General features: G+C 35.7%; 1 protein-coding gene across 1 annotated transcript; it reads right to left on the reverse strand.

Annotated features, from left to right (window-relative positions):
- Positions 1 to 347: 347 nt before the first annotated feature.
- LOC144790912 (uncharacterized) lies at positions 348 to 27870 on the reverse strand. The gene is made up of 5 exons (XM_078665550.1): positions 27860 to 27870; positions 19139 to 19576; positions 16916 to 17131; positions 15864 to 16120; positions 348 to 561 (listed from the first exon to the last, which is right to left on the reverse strand). Exons 2-5 carry the CDS (start codon positions 19574 to 19576, stop codon positions 348 to 350), a joined length of 1125 nt encoding a protein of 374 aa, XP_078521676.1. The 5' UTR covers positions 27860 to 27870.
- Between the last annotated feature and the right edge of the window lie 130 nt (positions 27871 to 28000).

A 28000-nucleotide genomic window follows, 5' to 3' on the forward strand; every position in this document is an offset into this window, starting at 1 on the left:
CAGTAGTGTGTATTTCGAGTTTGAATGTACCTCTGGGGCGACCCTGACCCTGATGGAACTGCCTTGCTTGGGGGGTCCGATTCCTTGGTCTGAAATTGCCCCTGCGGTTCGATAAAAAATGATCCTGACCACAAGGTCTATCAAAGGAGTATGGGCGTTGCTGATAACTCGCATTGTAGTTAGGGTTATAATTCGCATTGCTTTCGCCCTCTGAATCGGTAGTGTCAGAGAAAGTTTGCACTCTCCTATTGCCACCTCGATAAGACCCCTGATTGCGATCAGCGCTTTCAGAATTTGTGTAGAATTGGGGGGGTCAAATAAGGATATGCCTTCTCCTGGGAAAACAATCAGACATCCTTCCTAAATTTCTCCATTTTCCGTTTTAGGAGATATTCAGCAAAGGAGTCAATCTCTAGGCTTATTTCCTCTAATTTCTTTTTACCCAAATATACCGAGTTGTCTTTCTTTAACTTTTCCTCTAGCTCCTCAATCTCCTTGGCTAGGATGGATAAAACTTCCCGTGCTGTTTCGATGATAAGCATCATGTAGTCCCTCGAGCATCTATTTGAGATGAGGGCCCATTTTTATAGGAAGGACGCAATTCTACAAATAACCCAGGGATATTCCTAACTCGAAGGCCGATCGGAATAGTCCCTGCCTTCAAATAGTCCAGCATAAACTTTGCATGGGCTTCAGTTTGGAGTGATTTCTATTTTAGGTTGAGGAGTTTGCTCCATTCTCCTTCGATACCCTTAGATAGAGTAAATTGATTACCTGTGCCTTCTGTGGCGCCACTCATGCGCGCGAAATCTTCATCAGTGAAGCCGAAGGTCTTAATGCTCTCCATACTACAAGGACAGGAAAGGGATATAGTCGGAGAAGAAAAGGAGGGAAGAGATCAAGTAAAGATCAACAATTTACACTCACAACTCAAACTCAACAATAACAGACCAGACAACCTAACAATCAACACTCAATCAGCGCAATCACCCAAAAGATAGTGTGACAAACAAGTGGATAACTCTCAAGGCTAGCATACACCCAAGGGGTCCTTAAAAAGAGACACAAACACACACCCCACAGCACAGGGCTGGGAAAAGCAATCAATAATACGTAGGGGCACCCTGAAAACGAATCAAGGGCAGACCGACAGGGGAGAACATAAACTACCAAAAACAGAAATGTCTGCCCCTTCTGATTTATACAAATGGCTCACATAGAGTCCAATGTTTATACTTAGCAGAATCGAGCTCACCAGAATGCATAACCAGCCCACATAATTAACAGAACAACATAATAGAAAAATATAAGGATTTTATTTATTAAGTTCATCACAAACAGATAATTCCATAATCATAGAGAACACAGATAACCATAATTACAAATCCAAACTTGATCGCCCCACACAACCCAAACATCTTTCATTCACTCAAAAACACTTAATAACATTCTCTACATCCTCTCGAAACACATTCCAGCAAGCATACTCATATATCCATCAAATAATTAATCACTCATCCTTAACAAGATTACAGATGTAGCACACTCTAGCTGTCCTGCAGCGTCTTCCCAGTTGACAACTGGGGACCGGATATCGTAATTGCAGGACAGAATAAAGCAACGCCAACGCGCGTTTCGGTGCCGTGCCAGGTCTACGGCCACACCTTCATCAGCATTCAACAGTGGGAAATGGGGGGACAGGATACTATCAGAGCAGCGAAACGCTCTGTAGTGGGCAAGAAAACATATTTTTACATATAAATCAATTCCAACTGATAATTTTAATACAGACACATGTCATAAAACAAAACATTTAAGTGTTTATGATTTCCTTCAAATTTTTTACCTTTTCTCTGATCATGCATTAATGAGCTCAAAAACGGCATATTGGAATAGAAGCAATGAGAAGATGTACATCCGAACAATAAACACAGGAATCCCTTGGCAGAACATCACAAAACAACCCATGTTTCAAACTTGCTAATCAGCATCACAAAAAAAGGGGTAAAAGATAAGAAGTAATGAAAGAAGACTGAGACATAAAAAAGTCTGCTAATTACAGGAACTCTCATAGGTGATTGAGCAACCAGTCTGCAAAGGTTCTTAGAATATGGGGTAAGTACAACCACCCAAACACACTTTAAACTGATGTCTTCGATACTTACTCAAAAGCGACAAAGCCGTCGTATTCGAAAAAGATCCCACGTTAACCAAGGATTGAATCCAATATTCGCGATAGAAACTTCAAAATTGCAACAGCGGGCACTTAAAAGCTCGTAGTCATTTTATGAAAAAATCAGATGACACCACAAAATGACTGGCAGCTCGCAAAAGTTGACTTCAAAGGAGGTCCTATAACATGCGAGAACTACATAGCCTAATCTAAATTCAACTTACCAGACGAACATCGCCATAAATCGCGAAGGGAAAGCGGATTTCCAAAGAAGACACAGCGAACAAATACTTTTCATACTCGGTCAGAGTTTCAACCGTCGTCCATAGGCGAGTCTAAAAGTTTGTTGAAGAAAGAAGATAGAATCAGACAGCTTTCTCCCCTGATTAACCTATGACTAACTAACATAGGGACGGACTCAAACCTCAGCGTCCCCCAGCTCGTAAGAGGCCCAAAAGGTCATAGTTGTAAGAATCGACCCCTTCCAACCAGCAGAAAATTGCACGAGTAACACCCGAAAACTGGCGAAAAAAGGAGAGGTAGAATAATCAAATCACCTGCTAAGTGGTCAGCCGCCACTAAAGTAGTGCAGAGAGATCGAAGGAAGGTAAAGAGACAATCCTTACAATCTGCCGCCTCTTAGGAGCTCCTGGTTTATGGGGATTTCTTAAGTAAAATTGTCTAATTAGTCGTGGAGCATGAAGTTATTCTGCAGGTTCCCAAGTACGATTCCAAGTGTTGTAACACTTCCAATCAATCACATACTGAAATGTGCCTTTCTCCTGTCTGTAATCACAAATTTCCTGTACTTCATACTCAAGTTGACTGTCAACGAATATAGGCATTCTTTTAGTAGGATAATCTTTACACATGAAATAGAATTTTAGATAGGATACATGAAAGGAGGGCTCAATCTTCCAAGAAGAGGAACATTGGAAGCAGACTATGACTGGTTTGAATATCTTAGATATTTTAAAAGGATCATAGTGTCTAGGAGAACATATAGACCAGCAAAGAGTACAAGGTAGATTTACATATGATAATCACACCTTGTTGTGTACCTTCCATTCTGGAGTTGGTCATTTATGTTGGTTAGCCTGCACTCTTTGCTTTTCTTTGGTTTGTTGTAAATTAAGGATTATTGTCTCTCTTATCTTGGACTGCAGGAATAGTAGCTTCAGTTAAAAAAATTCAGGAAATGTTTCCAGATGGAAACTTGTTAAGGCAACGAAAGGTGAAAACCCTGTGGAAGTATGGATACAATTGTTATATGCAAAATCAGCTGCAGATAAGAGATATTTCCAATTATCTTGGGTGATGGAAATGTAACATCTCAAATACTCTAAAAGAGTTTTATTTAGTCTTTTGGTTTGACTATTTGATTGAGGATGATAACCAGAAGTCACAGCTCCTTGAATACCTAATTTATAGCATAGAGAATTTCAAAATTTTGAGATTTATTGAGGATCTCGATCAGAAATGATTTTTAAAGGTAAACCATGAAGCCTAAATATATCTGATTAGAAAATGTTTGCCATTTCAAAGGCTGAGGCTAATTTAGGGAGAGTGGAAAAATGGCCCATTTTATTAAATGAATCAACTGTGACAATATACAGACTTCAGAGACAGGTAGGTCAACAATACAAATCAGAAGAAATTATTCCCCAAATGTTTTAATGGAATTTCAGGAGATAGTAGTAACCCTGCTTTCTTTTGTGTTTCAGATTTGTTTTGAATGCAAATTTCACAGGTATTAACAAAGGTACAGACATCCTGATGAAGAGGCGGCCACCAACATTTTCTTTTCATAAGAACGAGCCTGCCCCTATGTGCCGAAATGATTGCATCATGAAATAACTGCAAAATGTGTTCCTGGTTGTTTTGTTGGAATAATAAGACAATCTTGAAAAAGGATTAGTTTGTTAACTTCATTCAATTAGAAATTTGGATTCACTTGTCTAAGTTTCTGCAGATTAAGACGATTGGTTTCTAAACTGATTTTTTCGAGGAATGTGGAAGTTACACCTGAGATAAACACCTGAGGGATGATGATCTTCTCTGTGCTTCTAATTTCATCTGCTTCTGGGTAACATCTGGACAAAGAATCTGCTACTAGATTTGCAAATCCAAGGAAATATGTGAAGTGGAAATCAAACTGCTGAAAAAAAAAGCCAAACAGTCTTGTCGACTGTTATGGCATTCAGCTTGTTGGAGTACTTGAAGATTTCAGGGATCATTATGAACTACTACTAAAAATTGTCTCCAAGGCTCATTTGATTGTGATGAGTTCTTTCTCCAATACAGAGTAGTTTCTCACAGCTGGGGAGAATTTCTTTTTTTTTTTAAGTCACAGGGTGTTCTTTATCATCATGACTAGGTTAAATTAAGATGGCCCCTATAGCCTAATCCGAGGCATCAGTTTCAACAATAAATAGTTTGGTGATGTCAGGTTGTTGTAGAATAGGAGCCTTAATGAGCTTGGACTTTAGGTTTTTTGAAGGCTAGGGAGGCATTTTGAGTCCACTGAAAATATTTGTTTTTTCAGCAGGCCAGTGATGGGTAGAACACGTTTAGAGAAGTCTTTAATAAATTTACAATTATAGTTTGTTAAACCAAGAAAACTCTGATTTTGGTTCAGTGAGTAAGGAACATGCCAGACAAGAATCGCTTGAACATTGCAACTATCTATGACAATTCCTTTTGCAAGATAAGACAGAAGTACTCTAAAGAGTCATTATGAAAAAGACTCCTCTGGATTGGCCCAAAACGTGCTCTCTCCTAACTTTGTAGCACTTGTTTGACATGACTAACATGCTCAGCTGAATGCTTGGAGAAAACTAAAATATTGTCAAGATAGACGACCATAGATTGGGGAATTAAGTCTGAGAAAAACATTTTCATAAAACATTGGGAAACACCAGGTGCACTTCTCAGCCCAGAGGGCATCACCCAATATACAAAATATCCAAATGGTGTTCTTAACCCTTTTTTCCACTAATCTTCAGATCACATTTGAATTAGGTGATATCTTCTCTTAAGTTGAACTTGGTAAAGAGTTTAGCTCCTTGCAAGGATAAGAGGTAACGATCCTTCACAGTGACCTGGTTTAGACGTCTATAATCAATACACGGGCGAAGTTCAGATGTTCCTTTCTTTGGTACAAAGAACAAGGAAGCTCCAGGCTGAGATTTTGAGGGAACAATATGCCCAGTTGCCAGATTTGTAAGATGTTGATGGCACAATCAATGGGACAGTGAGGTGGTAAATCTTTGATATTAATTTCTTGAAAAACATCAACGAATGCATGATAAGTGGAAGAATTTCTTCAATATGAGTGATAGAAGGTACAGGAGATTCAGAATGGAGTTCAGATTCAACTGGAAAAGATTGGTCAAGGACATAGTGAGATATACGAAACTCAGAAACCCAAAAAGAAAATGTTAGTTGAGACATTCCATTTGATTCTGCAACAGTATCCGGAAATGATCCAGTTGCACAGAAGTGTAACGCTTCCATGATCTTTACAGTGGTGAAATTTGTTTTGAAATATTAATATATGAAATATGTTACTATTCCAAAATGTGTTGTAGTCTAATCTATATTTGCTAATAACATAAACAAGTACATTTTAATATATGGTTAAGTAAAAGGACCTTATACTTCCACTTTCACTTTGTGTCAAAAGATTTTATGAGCCATGGCAAATCACTGTCTACACAAAATGATTAAACAAATAATAAGGTGTAATACACAACTTAAACTATCGCATGCACCTTACTAACACATTAATAAAAAATATATATATTTATTTATGTTTAAATACAATTTTTGAGCTACATTTTAATAATATTAATAAACATCCAAGGACATCTGATTGGGTAGAGCATTTTATTTTTTTGGCTGCTGTTTTTTGATGGACACTGCATGGCAGACTAGAGTTTCTATTCATAATTGATTTGGTCATCCTTTCATTCGTTGTGCACTCTTCTATCATCCACCATGGCAAGTCGATCTTTTTTTCTGATTAGTGCAAACGATGTACATGTATGGCATCATGGTGGGGAAGACCATCAAACATGACAGACTCAACATGCTGGATGCCGGATGTGTCTGTTAATACTAATGTTCCTGTCCACCATTTTGTCAAGTATTTTTCTTGTGACTATCATAAGGATGCACCCTGGTGGTTAGCCTAGTCATCCGCCTTGGATAAAGGATATTTTGATGTAGAAAGTGCAATCATCATCATTGAGTGAGCATTGTCATTGAAGGAATATGTTGTACAATATGATTGGTCCTTTAACAGAAATGAAATAATTCTATGTCTGCACCACGTTCTATGAGGTTGTTAACTACATATTGGCTGATAGGATACTCTGTCACAAATGTGGTGGCTGTTTGTATTTTAAGTGCATTAGAGTATATTGTTCAGCAACTTCTAAAAAATACCCTAGGATGGTTATGGAAACATTGGTGGGTGAGCCGTCATAGCATAAAGATGGCAGGCGTCTTTAGCTATGCCACTTTGATTCATGATCACCCACAATATTAAGAGATGTATGCCTGTCTGTTGGGGATGTCAGTGGCTTCAAAGAAGCAGTCCACACAACGGACCGTCTAAAGGCACTGAAGTCCTCGGCACACCAGGGGAGATGTTTTCTTTAGGTAGGCAGCCATTCATCCGTGATGGTATAATAGGTTAAAAGCTCACCCAGCCTTGCAGGATGGTAGCCAGTCCATCCAAAACTTATTTTTTAAATTGCGTTGGTTAGATTGTCAGTACCTTTTATACGGTGACATTTTATTATTTACATTTATAAAAAAGTGTATTACTTTTCAAAGTCAAATGTTCATTTAATTTGCAAGTTAGTTGGATTTATTCCATTGTGTTTACATCATCTGTGTAGGTAAGTGTGGACATCAGGAAGTTGATCTGATGGGCCTTTGCAAAAAGTGAGCATGTCCAAGGTCTAGCGGCACCACAGCATCCATGTGGGTAAACTTGGGGTGGACCGCCACTGGTGAAATAAATTGGCTGCATTAAAACAGCTCGGGATGACCTCCAGCAGAAAAAAGGTGGTATTGCGCTGAGTGACTCCCACCATGCATCACATACTGGTTGAGCAGTTGCAAGCCACAGCATAGCAGTAAACAGATGAGTATGAAATATAGTATAATTAAACATTATAATAAATAGCTTAGTCTGTTGTTCATGACTGCGCAAAACGTATATGGTATTCATTCACAGTTGATACACGTTGTTTTAAATCACAGCATCTTCTTGTCTTTAAAATTGTAATGCTCTGTTTAGTTATTCCACCATAATATCAATAAAAAACTATTTTGGACCAAATCTATCTAAATATGAAGAACCTAAATAATGTGAAGATAAATTTATACAACTAAGTATAGGTTTACTATAATTAACTTCACATATATGTACCTTGACGATATGTATCTATCTATATTATATATAGATAGATAGATAGATAGATAGATAGATAGATAGATAGATAGATAGATAGATAGATAGATAGATAGATAGATAGATAGATAGATAGATAGATAGATAGATAGATAGATAGATAGATAACTGCAAGGTACATGCATGCGTAGTTAAGAATAGTAAATCACCCCGCCTCTTCACACACAACTTGAGGTGTCTGGACGGCCAGAAAAATTAGTGGGGGGAATCCCAAAATATGGAGGACAAAAATTAGAAACAACTTTGACCAAGAACTTTATTCACCTTCAATTTAAAAACATTCACCCTACCAGCCTCCACTCCAATGTCTGTGAAATTGTATTTTGTATATAAAATAAATCCCTTGTATTATTTGTAAGTTAAAGCTGTTTTATATTTTTTTATTGTATTTGTTGAAATGTGTTCTATATTGTACATATTTGATTTTAAGGTAAACAACACCTTTTCCAGTGTTAGACATTTCTGGCCTATTACTTTCTAATATGATACATTGTTGTACTTGCAGAGTTCTTTACAAACATGCCTATACTATTCACTAGAAGGACTTCTGATTAACATATGTTATGCTTCTAAATTGAAGGCAAAGTCATGATGATTGATGTAAGATGATTTGAGAGTTTAGATTTATGTAGTTGGAAGAGGTGTGGTGCAGCGGCCAGGGCGGCTGTCTCCGGAACACGGGGGCTCACAGGTCCGATCCCCGGTGCCAGCGGCAGGTTAGCCCAGCACCTTGTGACTCTGGGCAATAGCTCGCTTAATCTTCCCGACGTCCCCCAGCGCCGGGAGACCTCTCGGGAGGTAGCTGTGCATTACAAATATTGTTTTTTATTTATTCAGCAAGTAAGAAAATCGTTAAAAAAAGTGCCTAGTTTACATTAATTGATTTTATATGTGCCTTTCCATTTTTGTAGAAATGTAAGAATTTAAATATCTTTATATTTTTTAATTTGGGAATAAATATCCTGCTATTAAATAAATAAAACATTCCCTAATTTTGCATAGACAAAGTGATTATACATGTGAAATTGTTGCATTTAAATATGTGTAAAGTGTGGTTTCACTTTCCCTATATGATTTGTTTACCTATAGCCAAAATTGAATATAGCTCATCTTTACTATTTAAAAAGAAATACCTATACATTTTCGTATTGGTTCTGTTGTGCTGCATTTTAGCCCTTAGGTCCACAATATCTACCACGTACATTTATGGGGATCTTAGCATCAGGGACATCTTTCATGTGCTGATTTGGTTGAGAATGGGTGCAGGGTTACCCTGTTGCACTTTTTCCTCCAGGCCATGTGTGCAGTATTTTCCTTCATGGGTCTGGCGGGGAAAGACGGACTCTATATACTGTGAATTGAGTACTGTGGTTTTTTAAGAGACCATCTATACATTTTGTCTTTAAAACCATTAAACGGATTAGTGAAAGGTGGCAGAGGAGTGGTGGATTTTTTGTTCGCCGTGCCATCAAACCCTAAATCAGGCAGTCGGAAATTGATGGAAAACAAGAAATGAACCATCAATTTGTGGCAGTTTATCCACATCCACCAAACTCTAAATAAGCCCCTGCATCATTTCAGTGAAGAATAAACACAAGCCCTAGTAGACCGTTTTCCCTAGAAACACAGTAACCATAGAGTGCTCAATGCAATATCTAAACAGGGGCATTTCTATAAAAATGTATCACAATATATGTTAGCACTACAGCTTCTATCGAACCCTGCCAGCAATCCAAGCAGACCAAATATAGGACGCCGCTACATGATATATCGATGCCAGGTCAAATCTGTAGAACAAAGTCAGACCGTCAGAATGTCGGGTAATTCCAGGGGTGTTAACTAGTGGAACCAGCGACTTCGTACAAGCTGTGTCGGAAGTGATGCATACAAAGCATAGAGCTGAAAACAGTTTCTGTGACCCCAAGACTGCAGTCACAGAGGCCATCTACTAGAGGTGGGCGAACCAACAAATTAACAGGGATTGCCGGGCCAGAGCTGAGCCCAGGGTCTATGTTGGATCTTAGAGCCCGTGCACGAGTCTAGCTTTGAAAATATTTGCTGTGTAAATCATACAACAAACATCAAGTAAAACATGTTGTCTCTTCAAATTTCAAACAAGTGCATTTCTTGAACAGGTACAAACTTTAATATTTATAAGGCATAGTATACCACTCCACTGAGAAGTATGTATTAAAAGGGATAGTTTTGTACAACTGGTAGTCTGAACTCGCATATTTGAAAGTGCTTTCATACGTGACAGTGAAGATAAAAGAGTTTTGGTGCAATAAAATATTTGGTTACGATCACGTAATTTAATCAGGGAAGCCGTGATTTATCTAGGTTTTCTGGTTTCACTTTGTACAAATCAGCCTGGAAATGGGTCTCTATTTATCTTTCCTTGTATTAAGGCTTTGTTTTTACGTCTTAGTCCATTTTCTGCAGATTTCTGGTCGAGCCTTCTATAGCATGTGCTAGCACATGTGCACCGCTTGTGAGACTCTTGTGTCTAATAATGGCATTGGAACTCGCCCATTGCTTATCATTCATTGGAATCACTGCCTTTGTGCTTTGCTACATTCTCATTGGGCAGCGCTGGCTATGCATCACTTCCTTTTCGCTCAGTGGCACACGGGCCAAATACAGATTAATTAGCTTTAATAATTAGTGTCCCTCCGCTTCTCGCGCTGTGATGGAGGTACTATTTCACCTTTTTATTAAATCCTCTTCATGATGTTGCATTTTCTAATGCAGTCACACTGCAAAGGCTGTATGAAAAAGTAAACAGAGCTCACAGAATAGTGGCCCAGCCATTCACCATGGAATGTAAGAGCCCAGTCCACAACACTGTAAGCTGCAGATGTCAACTCTAAATATTAACTGCACTGTTCCAAGGCAAGAATTTGGAGTTGTTTACACTAGGAATCACTTGAATAGCCCTAGATATGCCTTTCCACCTCTTTTACACAGAGCTGTAAGAGTCTGCACTTGTGCAAGCTCTGAGCTGTCTCTTCCGCTTACACTAGGAGGAGTTTGCATGAATGGCTAGCACGACCGTAAATCAAACTGGTAACCCAAGGCTACATGAACATCTGAAAATGCAATGTGATTGAATAATTCAAAACCACATCGTGATTGGCTCCATTTGTGTTTGCTTTTCTTTTGATGCCCAGAAGGGAAATCAAAGATGCCGCACTAACGGTCCTTCTGTAGTACAGTCTTGGCCAGATTAGGTATTCTGTACAGCAGGCCGACTGTTGTATTAACACAGCACGTTTAAAAGGATGCTGGTTCTAAGCCATGCGATGAATGTACAGCACTTTATTTTTGTTATTTTATATAGCCCCAACTTCGCCTAACTTAAACAGAGCATTCAGTGCCCCCTTCCTCCTGCCCTGCACCTCCCTCGTTTTGTGGACATCAAACCGTGGGTAATGCTAACTGCGTCATGGCGCTTTTTTTTACAATCACACTCTCCACCAGTTCACTACCCCTAACCGCCTTCTCATTCACCACAGCAACCCGACTGACAACGCCAATAGCTCGCTCATGAGTTTAGACCTATTGGCTTTTCCAATGCTTGTTAAATACAAAGGGAACTCAACCTGAAGGCTGAGAGATTTACATGAGCACCAATTACATTAAGTGGCTGACGTGTATTAAAAAAAGTATGGGACCTGTGACGCTGTGCCAAAGAGGGCGGGTGAGTGAGCGTAGGGGTTGTGTCAAAGGTGTGGCTATAAAAAAAAGTATTCTGTTATTTTTTTCAGTCTTTCACCTTCAGGTAACTACATATAAGACAAGGCACATCTTAAATGAAAAATAAATGCAACTTAAGGTAATCAGTAGGAAATGCACTATGGTATATTATGAAACCTCTATTTTAGTTAGTGCGGTGCAGAGGTCCAGAGAGCCACAGAATTGAATCCTGGTTGGTGCAGCAGAGAATAGTGACTTGTGTGTGTATGCGTAGTGCTAAAAGGTCCCCGTCTGTGGCAGAAAGCACTGTGAACATGTAAGTCATTATTTTAAACTTGCATTACACACAGTATAAGATGGGCTGCTACAAAATGTGCAAAAAGGTGAAAGAAAGAAAGTGCTTCCAAAACATAGATTTTAGTAATACTCAGACTGTACATTGTGCTTTTTTTTATACCTGTCCTTTGAAAGCACACACTTCACAGCTCAGCTGGTAACTCCCTTGCAATAGCACTCGAAAAAAATAAATGTTTGTCATCAGGAGGCTTCAAATTATTCTATCAATTAAAGCTAATACTGGCTTCTAAGCACCCTTCACATTTGCAGATTAACCAGTTGTGCACATTTCCTTTTCATTCAGGCAAGCAGTACCCTGGCAAGAGGGCTTGTTAAGCTGTCTGCCCTCATTTTGTTTCATAGCTCAGGAAACTCCCTTCTTTACACTTCATGTAAAGCATTTCAGCTCTTGGAATTTACCGCCCGCAATGGTTGACATTTCGTGAATAGTAGGGGAACTGTTGGACTGGGAACCGAAACCAGCCCTGGCAAACTGCTCACCCAGCCCCCCTGGGGGATTGAGGGGGTGCGGCCGAGCTGTTTGCAAGGGCTGGTTTTGGCCGTTTTTGTTACAGTGGGCCGATATTGCCAGCCATGTTAACACAAGCATTTACAATGCAATGGTTTTGCCTTTGTTAAAGTTTGAGCTGTTGGCAAAGCTCTTGACCTTTTTTTTTAACATAACTAAATGGCATTGTTATTTGCAATGGCACTAGCTTTATCTTTTGCAAATGAGCCCCCAACACACACCCACACTGCGCCCTTCCCACACACACTGCGAGCACCACCACACTGCGAGCCCTCCCACACACACTTTGAGCTCCCTCCACAGACTGTGAGCCTCTTCTATAAACTGCGAGTCACCTCCTACAAAGCCCCCTCCACACTTAGAGACACCCCGCTCACACACAGAAAGCTGTCCCCTTGTTGGGCAATGTATAGTAAGCCCTTAGAGTTCTATAAATCTTTGGAGAGTTATTTTCAACTTTTTATTATGAAGAATATATTATAACTATACAATGGTGTACAATATATGTTATTGAAGCCACTCTTAGATGGCCGCAGGCAGATGCTTAGAAATTTTCTGAAACACCATATACAAGGAGGTCAAGGTCTTAGAATGTGAGTGCATGTATTGTTGTAAAACATTAATAAGGTACCTTCTGAAGAATATGAAGATTGATGTATTAAAAGTTGCATGGATGAATGGATGTGTGAAAATGTGGGTGGATTATTGATTGTTGGATGGATTGAAATGTGGATGTTGAAAGGATGGATGTATGGATGGAAGGATGAAAGGGTGGAGGGATGCAGGATGCATTGTTGAAAGTGTGGATGAATAGATGCATGGAAGGATGAAAGTGTGGATGGAAGAAGGATGGAAGAAAGCGTGGATGTATGGATGGATAAAATGTTGCATAGATAAATGATGTATGGATGTGTGAAAATGTGGTAGGATGAATGATGTATCGTATTCACAATTTTTATCTTGTTGTGAGTATTATTACTGGAGTAGCACTTCTAATGAACGTAGGATATTTTTTTACCATTGTTTCTGAAGGTATAAGACAGATGAATTTGCTACAGAACATAGAATGAGTGCATGTGGTATAGCTTCTTTAAAAAAAAAAGTATTGCACAGTAACATAAGTTAGGCATTTTGATCAATTTGCTATAGAACATAGAATGAGTGCATTTGTTGTATTTTTTTTAAAACTAAATTTGCACAGTAACATATTTATGTTTTTTGTAAATAATAATGCAAAGACAAGATAAGGTTTAAATTTTTTATTTAAGTAAATATATTTATTATTATTGTATGTAAGCAAATTAAACTTTACAGAAAATACTTTTACATTTTTTATGAAACGTAATTTAATTGTTTTTTTAACTTCCATTTACAGTAAAGTGTTGTGTCCTTTTTTTCAACTTATGAAAATATATCTTGTACAAGCCACTTTTAGATGGATGCAGGCAGCTGCTTCGAAACTTCTTTAAACATATACAATGATGTGAAGGTCTTAGAATGCGATTGCATGTATTGTTGTAAAACATCAATAAGGCACTTGAGGATGCCACACAGAACCATGCATAGGCACAATATTACACAGTGACTTTACTAGTTTGAAAAACCCCATAAGTTCTGAAGAATCTGAAGATTGATGTATAAAATGTTGCATGGATGAATGATGGATGTGTGAAAAGGTGTGTGGATGTGTAAAGGATGGATGGAAGGATGAAAAAGTGGATGGATGCAGGATGTATTGTTGAAAGTGTGAATGGATGAAAGGATGCGTGGAAGGATGAAAGGGTGGACGGAAGGACGGATGAAAGAAAAGGTGGTTGTATGGATGTATAAAATGTTGCATGGATGAATGATGTATGGATGTGTGTAAAGGTGGTGTGATGAATGATGGGTGGATGGATGAAAGTGTGGGTGAATTGATGTATAGATGAAACGTTGGATGGATGAAGGATGTATGAAAGATGGATGGAAGAATGAAAGGATGGATAGTTAAAGTTGCATGGATGTATGATGCATGTGTGAAAAGCTAGGTGGATAAATAATGTGTGGCTGGATGGATGTGTTGATGTGTGTATAGATTGTGGAATTAAATTTTAAGATGGATGTAGAAAATGTTGCATGGATGAATGATTGATGGATTGTTGAAAAAGTTGTTGGACGAATGATGAGTGAATGGATAGAAGGGTGGATGTGTAAATGATGGCTGTCTGGATGGAAAGCTGAAAGTGGATGGATGTAGTGTTAGTAGAATGAAATGGTAGATGAATGTATTATTAAAAATGTTGCATGAATGATGGATGGATGTGTGGAAATTTATGTGGCTGTATGATGGGTGTATGGATCGAAGGGTGGATGAGTAAAGGATGGATGTATGGAAAGGTGGAAGTGTGGCTGGCTGAAGGATGGATGAATAAAAGTGTGGATGAAAGGATGCATGGAAGGATAAAAGGGTGGACGGAAGGACGGATGTAAGAAAAGGTGGATGTATGGATGTATAAAATGTTGCATGGATGAATGACGTATGGATGTGTGAAAATGTGTTGTGATGAATGATGGGTGGGTGGATGAAAGTGTGGGTGGATGGATGTATAGATGAAACGTTGGATGGATGAAGGATGGATGGTAGAATGAAAGTATGGATAGTTAAAATGTTGCATGGATGTTTGATGTATTTTTGAAAATGTCGGTGGATAAATGATGTGTTGCTGGATGGATGCGTTGATGTGTATATATATTGGAGACTGACATTTTAAGATGGATGTAGAAAATGTTGCATGGATGAATGATGTATTGTTGAAAAGGTGGGTGGACGAATGATGAGTGGATGGATAGAAGGGTGGATGTGTAAAGGATGGATGTATGGATGTAAAGCTGAAAGTGAGTGAATGTATTGTTAGTAGAATGAAATGTTAGATGGATGTATTAATAAAAATGTTGCATGAATGATGAATGGATGTGTGAAAATGTAGGTGGCTATATGATGGGTGGATGGATCGAAGTGTGGCTGAGAAAGTATGGATGGAAAGATGCAAGTGTGGATGAATGAAAGTGTGGATGAAAGGATGCATGGTAGAATAAAAGGGTGGACGAATGGAATAAAACGTGGCTGATGTATGGGTGGATAAAATATTGCATGGATGAAAGATGTATGAAAAGGTGGTGGGATGAATGATGGGTGGATGGATGAAAGTGTAGGTATATGAGCATTATCACGGGAGTAGCAGTTCTAATGAATGTGGGATGTTTGTATTTTCCCATTCTTTCACAAGGTATAAGACAGATGAATTTGCTACAGAACATAGAATGAGTGCATGTGGTGTAGCTTCTGTAAAAAAAAAAAATTGTGCACAGTAACATTTTATGCATTTTGCTCAATTTGCTATAGAACATAGAATTATTGCATTTGTTGTAGTCTTTTTAAAGTAAAATTGGCCAGTAACATATCTTATGTACTCTGTAAATAATAATGCAAAGACAAGATAAAAAGCTTTAAAAATTGTATTTAAGTAAATATATTTAGTATTATTGTATGAAAGCAAATTAAACTTTAATTAAAATACTGTATTTTTAGCCTTTTTACTGAAACATAATTTGAATATTTTCTTTTTGTACTTCTATTTACAGTAAAGTATTGTGTTCTTTTTTACAACTCATGTATTTTTAGTATGTATCCGTTTTGAAAAATGACATTAACATTTTTTGGCCAGCTAGGCATTAGAGCTTCTTGAATGTCGTCAATGTCGGCTGGTATATTGAAGAAGTCCAGTAGAACATTGTTATTTATTTCTACTGATTGTAAATTTTCGGCGTTATCAATATGTACATTTAGTGTACAGTGTTCCTGATGCGCAGTTTCTAGCCCATATATAGTCATATTTATTTCTTCTTCTGGTGGTTGTATTTTCTGTGAAGGAAAAAGAAGTTAGTTAATTTCATTTTTTTGAAGTCCTTTTTTTTTCTTGTGTTGACCTACGGAAAAATTTCTTGTTATATGCAGGCTTAAATAATGTTAATAAGTAGTGAAGATAGTTTAAGAAAAGATAGATGTGAGTAAAGATAGTGAAAAGGTATAATATAGTGTGTATAATAGAGGATTAGAGACTGTTTTGTAATGTTATAGGTACTTTAGTAAAAATACGTATTAATAAATAGTGAGTAGTAGGTACTAGTTTTGTGTTTTAGAAGAGTATTGTAAATAGTGATTATAGTTAATAGTGCAGTGTGAGTTGAGTTTGAGTTATTAGTAGAGTGTGTTTTTTTTTTTAGTGCATTGTTAATTATTTTTGGGAGTATTGAAGTTATTGGCGTAGTAGTATAAAGAGAATTTGAAAACGACAAAATTGTGTACTTAAGTGTAAGTATTAAAGTCATATTTGTAAGTGATAGTTGGGCATTCTTAGTAAGTTATTTTGAAATAGTGAATGTTATTTTTCTGTAATTGTGTTTTTTATGGTGTGAGTAATAAAGAGAGAGTAGTTAAGATTGAGTAGTAGATTTATTAGTGGAGAGTATGTGAGTTTTATAGTAGTGATTAGTAGAATACGTAGTATAGCTTAATTGATTTAGATAGAGAGTATTAGAAGAGAGAGTTTGAGTGAATTGTAATTAGTGAATATAGAGTTTGATAGTGTTTTAAAAAGTAAATAGTATAGATTGAGTAGTAGAGCAAGTTATTAATAGTTTAATAATTTGTACTTACTTGAAATTGTGTATTTCTTGTTGTGTTTAACATTTTATTGCTGCTAAATTCATGCACTGTCAGGTGCGTCATCTTTATGTAGGATCCAATTTCTATGGGGAAGTCTGTGGCATCTCTCCAAAGAGTTATTTTCACTGAGTCCGTTGTATCTTTCACAGTTATTGATTTAAGTTTTGTATCTTGGCCAGCAATAATAATTGTTTTTGTTTCTTCTTCCTGTAAGACAAAAAATTGGTAATAGAATTTTTTTTATTATGTTACAGTGTTGGTGTGTAAGAGTGTGGGTGTTAAAGAGTTGGTGTGAGCGTGTTGTAGCAGAATGTGTGTGTTAAAGAATGTGTGTGAAAGTGTGTGAGTGTGCGAAAGAGTGTGTACGAAAGTGTTTTTTATGAGAGTCTGTCAGAGAGAGAGTGTCAAAGAGAGAGAGAGTCTGTCAAAGAGAGAGAGTGTCAAAGACAGAAAGAGTCTGTCAAAGAGAGAGAGAGTCTGTCAAAGAGAGAGAGAGTCTGTCAAAGAGAGAGAGAGTCTGTCAAAGAGAGAGAGAGTCTGTCAAAGAGAGAGAGAGTCTGTCAAAGAGAGAGAGAGTCTGTCAAAGAGAGAGAGAGTCTGTCAAAGAGAGAGAGAGTCTGTCAAAGAGAGAGAGAGTCTGTGAAAGAGAGAGAGAGTGTGAAAGAGAGAGAGTCTGTCAAAGAGAGAGAGTCTGTCAAAGAGAGAGTCTGTCAAAGAGAGAGAGTCTGTCAAAGAGAGAGAGTCTGTCAAAGAGAGAGAGAGTCTGTCAAAGAGAGAGTCTGTCAAAGAGAGAGAGAGTCTGTCAAAGAGAGAGTCTGTCAAAGAGAGAGAGAGTCTGTCAAAGCGAGAGAGTCTGTCAAAGAGAGAGAGTCTGTCAAAGAGACAGAGTCTGTCAAAGAGAGAGTCGGTCAAAGAGAGAGTCTGTCAAAGAGAGAGTCTGTCAAAGAGAGAGAGTCTGTCAAAGAGTCTGTCAAAGCGAGTCTGTCAAAGAGAGTCTGTCAAAGAGAGTCTGTCAAAGAGAGTCTGTCAAAGAGAGAGAGTCTGTCAAAGAGAGTCGGTCAAAGAGAGTCGGTCAAAGAGAGAGTCTGTCAAAGAGAGAGAGTCTGTGAAAGAGAGAGAGTCTGTCAAAGAGAGTCGGTCAAAGAGAGTCTGTCAAAGAGAGTCTGTCCAAGAGAGTCTGTCAATGAGAGAGAGTGTCAAAGAGAGTCTGTTAAAGAGAGAGAGTCTGTGAAAGAGAGAGAGTCTGTGAAAGAGAGAGAGTCTGTCAAAGAGAGTCGGTCAAAGAGAGTCGGTCAAAGAGAGAGTCTGTCAAAGAGAGAGTCTGTTAAAGAGAGAGAGTCTGTTAAAGAGAGAGAGTCTGTGAAAGAGAGAGAGTCTGTGAAAGAGAGAGAGTCTGTCAAAGAGAGTCGGTCAAAGAGAGTCGATCAAAGAGAGAGTCTGTCAAAGAGAGAGAGTCTGTTAAAGAGAGAGAGTCTGTTAAAGAGAGAGAGTCTGTGAAAGAGAGAGAGTCTGTGAAAGAGAGAGAGTCTGTGAAAGAGAGAGAGTCTGTCAAAGAGAGTCGGTCAAAGAGAGTCTGTCAAAGAGAGTCTGTCCAAGAGAGTCTGTCAATGAGAGAGAGTGTCAAAGAGAGAGATTGTCAAAGAGAGAGAGTCTGTCAATGAGAGAGAGTGTCAAAGAGAGAGATTGTCAAAGAGAGAGAGTCTGTCAATGAGAGAGAGTGTCAAAGAGAGATTGTCAAAGAGAGAGAGTCTGTCAATGAGAGAGTGTCAAAGAGAGAGTCTGTCAAAGAGAGAGAGTCTGTCAAAGAGAGAGAGTCTGTCAAAGAGAGAGTCTGTCAAAGAGAGAGAGTCTGTCAAAGAGAGAGAGTCTGTCAAAGAGAGAGAGTCTGTCAAAGAGAGAGTCTGTCAAAGAGAGAGTCTGTCAAAGAGAGTCTGTCAAAGAGAGTCTGTCAAAGAGAGAGTCTGTCAAAGAGAGAGAGTCTGTCAAAGAGAGAGAGTCTGTCAAAGAGAGAGAGTCTGTGAAAGAGAGAGAGTCTGTGAAAGAGAGAGTCTGTGAAAGAGAGAGTCTGTCAAAGAGAAAGAGTCTGTCAAAGAGTGAGAGTCGGTCAAAGAGTGAGAGTCGGTCAAAGCGGTAAGTATTGTGTGCAAGAGTTTTTGGTATATAGTGTGTGTGTAAAAGGGTGTGTGATAATTTTCTTTCTTTTTATAAGCTTACCTCTGCAATAGTCCCAGAAATGCTCATTAATGAGCGTAGTGAAGCTGTTTTAACTGTTTTTATAGGTGATATTGGTGGAGCAGGGGGTTGTAGGATATATTCTGCCTCCTGTATTATTTCTTGAGGTATAGTTAAGGGGATCATGCGTGATAGTTTCGTTTGTTTCGTGATGATAATCACATTGTTTTTGGCTAAGAAATTGCGAATCATAATAGCTTGTCCTTCTTTAGTTTGCTGGTAAAATGGCTCATTGTAGCACGTTGCTTTAATGCAACTACTTTCATCAGCTAGAGCTAGATGATACATGACTTTGTTCTCTTGTTTAGCATTTGTATAGTTTGTTTTTGTGGAACATTTTATAACGTTGGCTCGGATTGTTTTTTGGTACGGCTTGTTGTCTTCAGGTTTCATTTTTTTGAGGTCTTGTATGGAAATCATCTGAAACGAGAGAAAATGTTAGTACACATTCTGAACATAAATTTTTCCCCTTTTGCTATTACCTGTAATAAAATCGCATGTTAATGAAGTTGTTGCATTTTAAACTGCCACCCATAATGCTTTGTGATCAGTATAATATGATTCTAATGTACTGTAGTGCATGATGTTGTCATTAGTATAGATGTGATCTAGTGTTGAATTGTAGTCTGTTGTGTATTGTTGTATTTTTTGCTGGCATTGAAATTGCTGTAGCATATATTCTAATAGCAAAGTTCTGTTTGGTGACATTTGTGTTAAATCTATATTGAAGTCTCCCATGATGACATATTTCGAATTTGGATACAAGTTAATTATGCTACTTAAAACTTGTAATAATGTTTGCAAAAGTACATGTGGTGGTTTGTACAGTATAATAAATAAGTATTCAGAATCATTAAGATGCTGAGTGAAAAATAACAAGTCAATTTCGTGTTGTGTTTGATATATTGGCGATAAAAGCATGTTTTTTTTGTAATAAATGGCAATACCATGCTTTGTGTGCTGGTTGTGAAATTTATCAAATAATACTAGGTGATATTGTTCTATTAAGAACGTATTCTTACCTGCTTTTCTAGTTGTGTTTATTTCAGTGAGGCATATAATATCACTGTTCATGATATTTTGGTCCGATTTAATAGCAGTGTAATTTCTTTGCAAGGACCGTATGTTATGGACAATTATATTACACTGTTGTCTATAGCGATCTAATTGTGGTACTGATATTTGTAATTGCATGTGTGTTCTTAAACGTGTCATTTCTTCATGTACTTTTGGATGTACAGCTATTTTGTCTTGCTGAAAGTTTCTAATGTATATGTTGTCTAAAGATTTAGCTCTGCTTAAAGCTACATAATGCAGATGATGTACTTTACTGTTGTTAAAGTGAATGTAAATGGGCTCAATTGTTTCTCCTTGTGTTCTATGTATAGTTCTTGCAGATGATTGTCGCAATGGGAATTGTTTGCGTATAATAGTTATAAATTTCTGTGTATATTGGAAATGCCGTGTAATAGCATGAATGGGTGTCCAATGAGGCAAAATATTACTGTGATATATGTGTTTGTTTTCTTGTCTTGTTAATTTACCTACTGTTTCTTTATCAAAATTAGTCCAAATTACATTTGGTCTGTTATTGATAGTTTCTACAAATTCTACTATACCTGTTGCACCATTTGTTAAACCATCATTGACATTTATATTGTTTGTTAAATCATATCTTAATTGCAATGCAATATGTAATATTGATGGCAGGCTCATTGTTTTAGTAGGATCTGTGGGCAACTGTTGGAGTATTTTTTTTTTTACTGCTTCACTTAAGTCTGCTGCAACTGTATCTATTGCTGTAGCTGTGTAAACTGGGTAATGAGTTATATGTTCTAATAAAACTGCATTATTTATGCTATTGACTTCATTGTTAGTTCCCATAATGTAAGGGATCGTTTTGCTAATGGTTTCAGGTGGCTCTATTTCTCGTGTTTTTATCTGAATAATATCTTCATTTGTTTGTTTCCCTTCTCTTAATCTGTTTAGTAGTTCAGCAAATGGCAAGTCATTTTGTTGTCTCATTATTTTAGTCAACTCAAATAACTTGAAATGTGTCTGCCATAAATTAGTACTTACTGGCCTATATGAATGTTTTGGGTTGTCAAATATGTATGGGTCAAAAACTGGCTTCAATTGGTAAAAGTCTCCAATTGCTAAAATAGATATTCCGCCAAAAGGGAGATCAGACATTTTTATCTCTTGCAATCTATTATGTATAAAGTTGAATACATTTGCCCCTACCATTGATATTTCATCAATTATTATCAATTTAAGATGCATTAGCTGACCTTGTAGTGTGCTTCTATTCTCATGAGTTAGCTGTCTATGAGTTAGTGTTTGTGAAATAGGTATTTTAAAAGTACTATGTAGTGTTTTGCCTTGAATGTTATGTGCTGCTTTGCCAGTTGGAGCTGTAAGCAATACATATATGTTATCTGGGTTTTCTCCTGCTTTTGTATTGTAATAACGTACTAATGTTTGGTAAAGTGCTGTTATAAGGAAACTTTTGCCTACTCCTGCACCACCTGTACAAAATGTGTAGCATGGTGTTTCTTTAGTTTTAACCCAATGCAAATGATGATATATAAAGTTAAGTTGTTCTGCTGTTAGATTTTGCATTATACTATCATATTGCTCTTTTGGCATTATGTTATTGCTTAGTGCTTCTTCTCTACTTGTACTTCTAATCCCTAAATCAAATGATAGGTCATACAATGGGTTTTCATTATTTTGGACTTCATGGAATATGGCGTTATCTTCTTCTGCATCTATTGGTGGTAGCAATGTATCTAATATACTAGTTTCATTGCTATTAGTTGTTAGTAGTTTATTATGTTTATTATATTTATTATGGTTTGAATCAACTGCATTTTTAAGTTCTAGATAGCGTTCATAATACGTTTCCTTGTTATTAATTATATTATGTTCATTTCGCCATGGGTAAAAAAGCATGAGCAATTCTCTATAGTAGTTTTCGGAGTCATTTTTGATGTTAAATCTGCAATAGCGAATTACTCTTGCTTTTTTCCGTTTTATGTAGTTTGTTTCGTCTACTAAATTTATCTCAAGTTCTTCGTCATCTGAGCTATGAAAGTTATTTTCAATAAGGAAATTGTCATGGCCTGTTTCTTCTTTTCCTTTACATTTTTTCTTTTCATTATACATAGATGCATAGTCAGCTAATGTACATGTTTCTAATTTTACAGGGCGTTTGCTGTACCTCACTATAATATTATCATATTGTATTTTACAAGACTCATCTGGTAAAGAATTGATAGTTTCGATGTCTTTTAATAAGTATGTACGCTTTTCATTAGGACTTGTATTGATAAATACAAAAGATCTTGAACTTTTCCGTAAAGGAATTTGTAGTATTAGATATGCTGCTTCTTGGGCACTTATTTCTGTACAGTTTAAGAATTTGTTACCTATATGCTTAAGTTGTTCTTTAATACTCGGATTGGCATGTACTTCTTTAGCAGCTTGGGCAATTAATTTGCTCATTCCTCGCTGTGATTTACTAATGTATGAAACAATATACACAGCACATGCATATGCATCTAAGATGTATTGTATATCTATGTTTGCTTGCCATGCTTTCAAAATAGTTGGATTGTAGTTATTTATAAAGCATTCAGCTGGTGTCCTTTTCAAGAAAATAGTATTTTTTTCTATAATAGATTGTATACATAAAGTATATTGTTTTAGATCTATGTTCATTGAATGTAAAAACTGTTCAAAAGTATAATTTGAAAATTCTTGGCTGTTTATAGTTAGATGTATTAGTTCAATTTGCTGTAAGAGCTCGTTATTTGTTTTGTCTAGCTCTATTGGTTCTAGTATAAAAGTTTCAGGCATTGGATATCTGGGATAATGATATTTGCATGTTCTTTTATGTTTGATACGGCAGTTTTTGGTATGGCCGTGTCTTTGTAGAGGTAGTAAAGACTCTATATCTGGTTCTTGTGTTTTTGCACATGTAACATACTTATTTATGAAAGTAGTGACTTCATTCCTATCAGAAGTTTCATATAGTGGAGCATTTTCTATCCATATTATAGCATGTATATGTGGTGATCCCCGTTGTTGGAATTCCACTCTATAAAAGTAATCAATAATTTTGCCAATCGGATTACTTTCATGCAATAAAATAGAATTAAATAATTTCCTAACTTGGAAGTCAAAATGTCTTGCACATGTAATGGGATTTTGCTGTATTAATTGGCATTTTGTTTCCCATGACATATTTTTAAATTCTTCTTTTGTGCATTCTGGTCTTTTTTCTGTACGTAATAATATGTTAATTAAGTGATACCATTTCGTTTCTGCAGCAGATAAAGTTAAAAAAAATGTTGGTAATCCTAATTGTCTAATCATAGCAAAAAGGTCTTTTTTGCATTGCTCCCAATATGGTGGTGAACTACGGATAGTTTTAAGTATTTTGTATCCTTCATTATACTGTAAAATTGTATCTAATTTATCTTTTATGTCTTTGGCAGTTATAATGTTTCCATTATTAAAGTATTTCCTAAGAGATATAAATATTTTGCTCTGTAATTGTTTAATGTGTAATGTTTTTAATTTAAAGAAAAGATTAGTAGCACACTTTGCTACTCTTAGATCATTACTTCTTACTTCTGATTGACAGATTGTGCTGTAATGTATTGGGACATGCCTTTCTTTATTAGTTGGCCTTCGTTTTCCGCAAAATATAGTTGGGAATGCCAAATATTCAGAATCTTTGTCTTCATACAAGCCTCTTGGTGTGTTATATTCTGCAGGTGCTAAACTTAAAATATTATTTGTTTCTGTAGTAATAGTTTCATTATCTAACATAGTATCTAAATTTCCTGCTGGAATATTGTCTGAGGAATCTGACATATAACTTGTATCTGAAGTCTCATCACAAGAATGTATATCTTGTGTTGTATAATCCCAATCTTTATTAATAGTGATTCCATATTCTTGAAACAAAGTGCTAGTAGTGGCTAAATATAAAGCTGCACGTTTTACTTTGTTTGGTCTAACATTTTCATAATGGGTATAAGATTTATAACTTAATTTTCTTTTTAATTTTATTGGAATTGTCATGTTATCATTAATTTGCCTTGGTAAAACAGTTACTGTTGTCATAACGTCTGCAGGTACATTTACTACTGCACCTGATAGAGATTTTTGGAATCCACGTGGTAATGTTCTAATTTGTAAAAAAGGTATTCTTGGTGATACTAATCTTTCTTCTAAGTTATGCAAGTGTAAGACTGCTGGGATATCAGGAAATGTCATCCCATTATATACTGAACATGGAGGTATTTTGTCTTTAGATATATATGTGTAACATGTTCTGCATATCTCATCTGTTCTGTATTTGCTAATGTTACATTCTATGAATTTAGCTCTCTTACTAATACTGTTTGTTTTTTGAAGACTTTGCTTATGCCATAGTTGATTGCAAATAGTGCAAGTGTACTCAGGTCCATATCTTATTTCTTCCTGAAATATCCTAATTATATCATTTGTTGTTTGACCTGCTATATCTCTATGATTAAGTTCATTCTCTTTGTTTTGTGTCCGTTTTCTTTTTCTATTACTGTTTATTTCTAGAATTTCTATATTGGTTGTTTGAATTAGTGATTCAACATCAGCTGTTAATGTGTTTATTATCTCAGGATTGTTAAGAGCTATGTGTGAAGCTAAATAACTGTCTTCTGTTACATGCAGTCTATTGTCTTGACTATTGCTCTTTTGTGTGTTTATTAATGTATTTTCTACTTGTAAGTTATTTGAAGGAATTTTCCCTAATGCATTTATAGATATATGTGTCGTATGAACATATATGCTTTTTCTAGACTTTACATTTCCTTGTTTATGATTCCGTTGTGTTTGCTGTAATCCTTTTTTGCTAATTGTTGTTATGTTCACAGTAGTTAAATCTAAAATAATACTCTCAGAATTAGTAATTTGTTCTCTATTGCCTAACTTTAGGATGTATTCTATAATAAGATTAATAGAGTCAATTTGGATAGCAATACATGTTCCATTAGAATGTTGTATTGCATTTTCATTTTGGCTATGTGAATCAAATAGAGAGTATGTATGTATAGTTTTGAAGACTGAAATTATATATCTACCTATAGAGATCAATACACCAGTTTGTGAATTAATTGTAGAAGTTAATGCAGATATAAATTTACTATGTAAAGTTTGTGCTGATTTTGTTAGTTCTTCGCTAAAGCATTTTTTGAGCTTTGTAGAATAAATTATGTCATTGCTAACTATGTAATTTGGTAACTTTAGAGGTTGCATACAATCTTGTTCATCAACAGAGTGCATTTCAGTGTACAAAGCATCTCCAAGATTCATAATACAGTGCAAGTCTACACTATCCCAAATATATGCTGGTTTACAGTAGTTCTTTAGAATAGCAAATATACTATTTTGAAGAGAATGTGTATAGTGAATACTTTTATCACTATGTGTATTTTTTTCCTGTGGATGTGTGTTATGTAAAAAGGTATTTCCTTGTGGTGTTTGTGTTAAAATATTTGAATCTATATTGGTATTATTTGTGCTACTTTCCTTGTTGTGCAATGTGCTATTGTGTATATTATCATGAAGTAAACTGTCATTACTTCCAGTAATACGTTTATATGTATTATAGTAATCACTTGAATATGTGTTTGTATGTAAATTACTTGTGTATATTGTTTGTTGTACATTTATGTGTGTGCTATTAATTACATTACTAGAATATGTGTTGGTATTTAAATTACTTGCTGGTATTGTCTGTTGTACATTTATGTGTGTGCTATTAATATGTTGTCTTTCTGTGTTGCCCTTTAGTGTTTTCTTAAGTATACTTGCATATGTGTCAGTAGGAGTAGTCTCTTGTGGTGTATTAGTATATTGTGTTGTGCTGATCTGCTTGCTGTTGTTTTTAGATAGATTATTAGGCCCTGTTGTAGTGAGAATTGCACAGGAATATGTACTAGTACTAGGAGTATTATCTAAAGATGCTAATGGCTGTTCCTTATTCAAAAAAGTCTTTTTTTTAGATTGACATCTCTGAATGAATTTTTTGGCACTTTCTATACGCATTTCAAATGCTTGTGTGAAAATTTTTTCACTAGCTTTAGTAGAATACACATAAATACTTTTCGGTGCTACTGCATTCTTATTTTTTTCATGAAGCACCATTGCTTTTTGAAGTGATTCTTTTTTAATCGTACTTATTTGTATTGGAGTTAATTCATACGGTACACAATTCATGTTTGGTTTCTTTAGATAGTGTGCCAGATTGGTGATGTACTCTAGAAGTTTTTCAAATCTGAACTGTATAGTAATACATGTTCCATTTGGGTGAGGCATTCCAGTGTTATCACGACTATGTGAGTCAAATACAAAGTACGAATCATTTTTCTTAAAAATGGAAATAACATAAATTTCCATGCAAAGTATAACACCGGAGTTGTAATCAAGTGCCTGTTTTAATATTTTGTTGAGATTTGGAAACGAAGGGTCACATTGTTGTAATATGTCTCCATAATAAGGTTCTTTAAGTTTAAGAGAATAGATAGTAGTATTGTGTTCAATAAAATTTGGTAACTCATCTGGATGCCTAAGTTGTTCGCTATTAAGTAAATGCATATCTATATATAAAGCATCACCTAATTTCATAATGTAATGCAAGTCTTCTTTAGTCCATGTATGTGCATCTTTGTAATAGTTGTGTATAATTGCAAATGTACTATTTGGCAAGCATTGATAACCTCTAGAATTGCATGTAATTTTGTCATGACCTTGATGATAATCTGCTGCTAGTATTTGCATCTTAGCTAAGCTAATTTATTAAATAATTTGATATCGCTACAGTATTGCTAGATTTTTTTGTTATACCTGAGTCTTTTATTGTTCTCTCTCTCTCTGTTATATAATATATATATATATATATATATATATATATATATATATATATATATATATATATAGCTAATTTATATTTGTCTAGTAGTTAACTATAATCCTAGGCTATTAATGTAATTTTACACTATTTTTTTGCTTTGTATTTTAGGTAGCAACTTTAGATGTATCTTTTTTACAATTTTAGTGATGTACTAGCTATAATTTATACTATTAGCGTATATATATATATATATATATATATATTTGTATATATTTATTTGTATATATATATATATATAGTTATTTTACTGTTTTTAAATTTATTTCAAGTTACAGGTTGATAACTTATTTAAAAAAGATACTTGTAATTGTATATATTTCCAAACAATTATCAATTGTCTTTACAAAAGAAATAATTTTCAATGGTAACTATATAAATATATATATAATTTTTTTAAATAACTAAGTCTATATATGATTAGGTCTAGTTTTATTGATCTAAATCCACTCTGTTGTTTTTGACCTGTTTTATAGTTGGTGCTGGTAGCAAAACAAAGCAATTACTTTTACTTTTGTCTTAAATAAAAAAAAATTCTTAAGATTAATGTTACCTATGTAAATCTTCTATGCGATATTTTCTAATTATAAGTATATACAATATATATACATATATATATACATATATATATACATATATATATATATATGTGTGTGTGTGTGTTGATATATGTGTCTTATTTTTTTCCTTGCTATTTCTATACTTACAAGTGAATACAGAAGCAAAATAGATACTTTTACCGTGATGATGTTTTCACTGATGATGTGTCAAAGAATTATGAACGTCTGATCTTATTCAATCAATTGGCAATCTAAGGAAGAATGAAAACAAGCATTAATATTGAGTTTAGATATTAATATAATAAAAGTGGCTCGATACTC

The sequence above is a fragment of the Lissotriton helveticus genome, chromosome 11 (genome assembly GCF_964261635.1).
Source record: "Lissotriton helveticus chromosome 11, aLisHel1.1, whole genome shotgun sequence".
Taxonomy (NCBI): domain Eukaryota; kingdom Metazoa; phylum Chordata; class Amphibia; order Caudata; family Salamandridae; genus Lissotriton; species Lissotriton helveticus.

Excerpts from the sequence above, each read along its gene's own strand:
- LOC144790912 (XM_078665550.1), bottom strand. The coding sequence starts at position 19,576 with ATGATTTCCATACAAGACCTCAAAAAAATGAAACCTGAAGACAACAAG. Across the intron at positions 17,132-19,138 it reads TTTCTGGGACTATTGCAGAG|GAAGAAGAAACAAAAACAAT; the intron begins GTAAGCTTATAA and ends TTTGTCTTACAG. Across the intron at positions 16,121-16,915 it reads CAAGAAATACACAATTTCAA|AAAATACAACCACCAGAAGA; the intron begins GTAAGTACAAAT and ends TTTCCTTCACAG.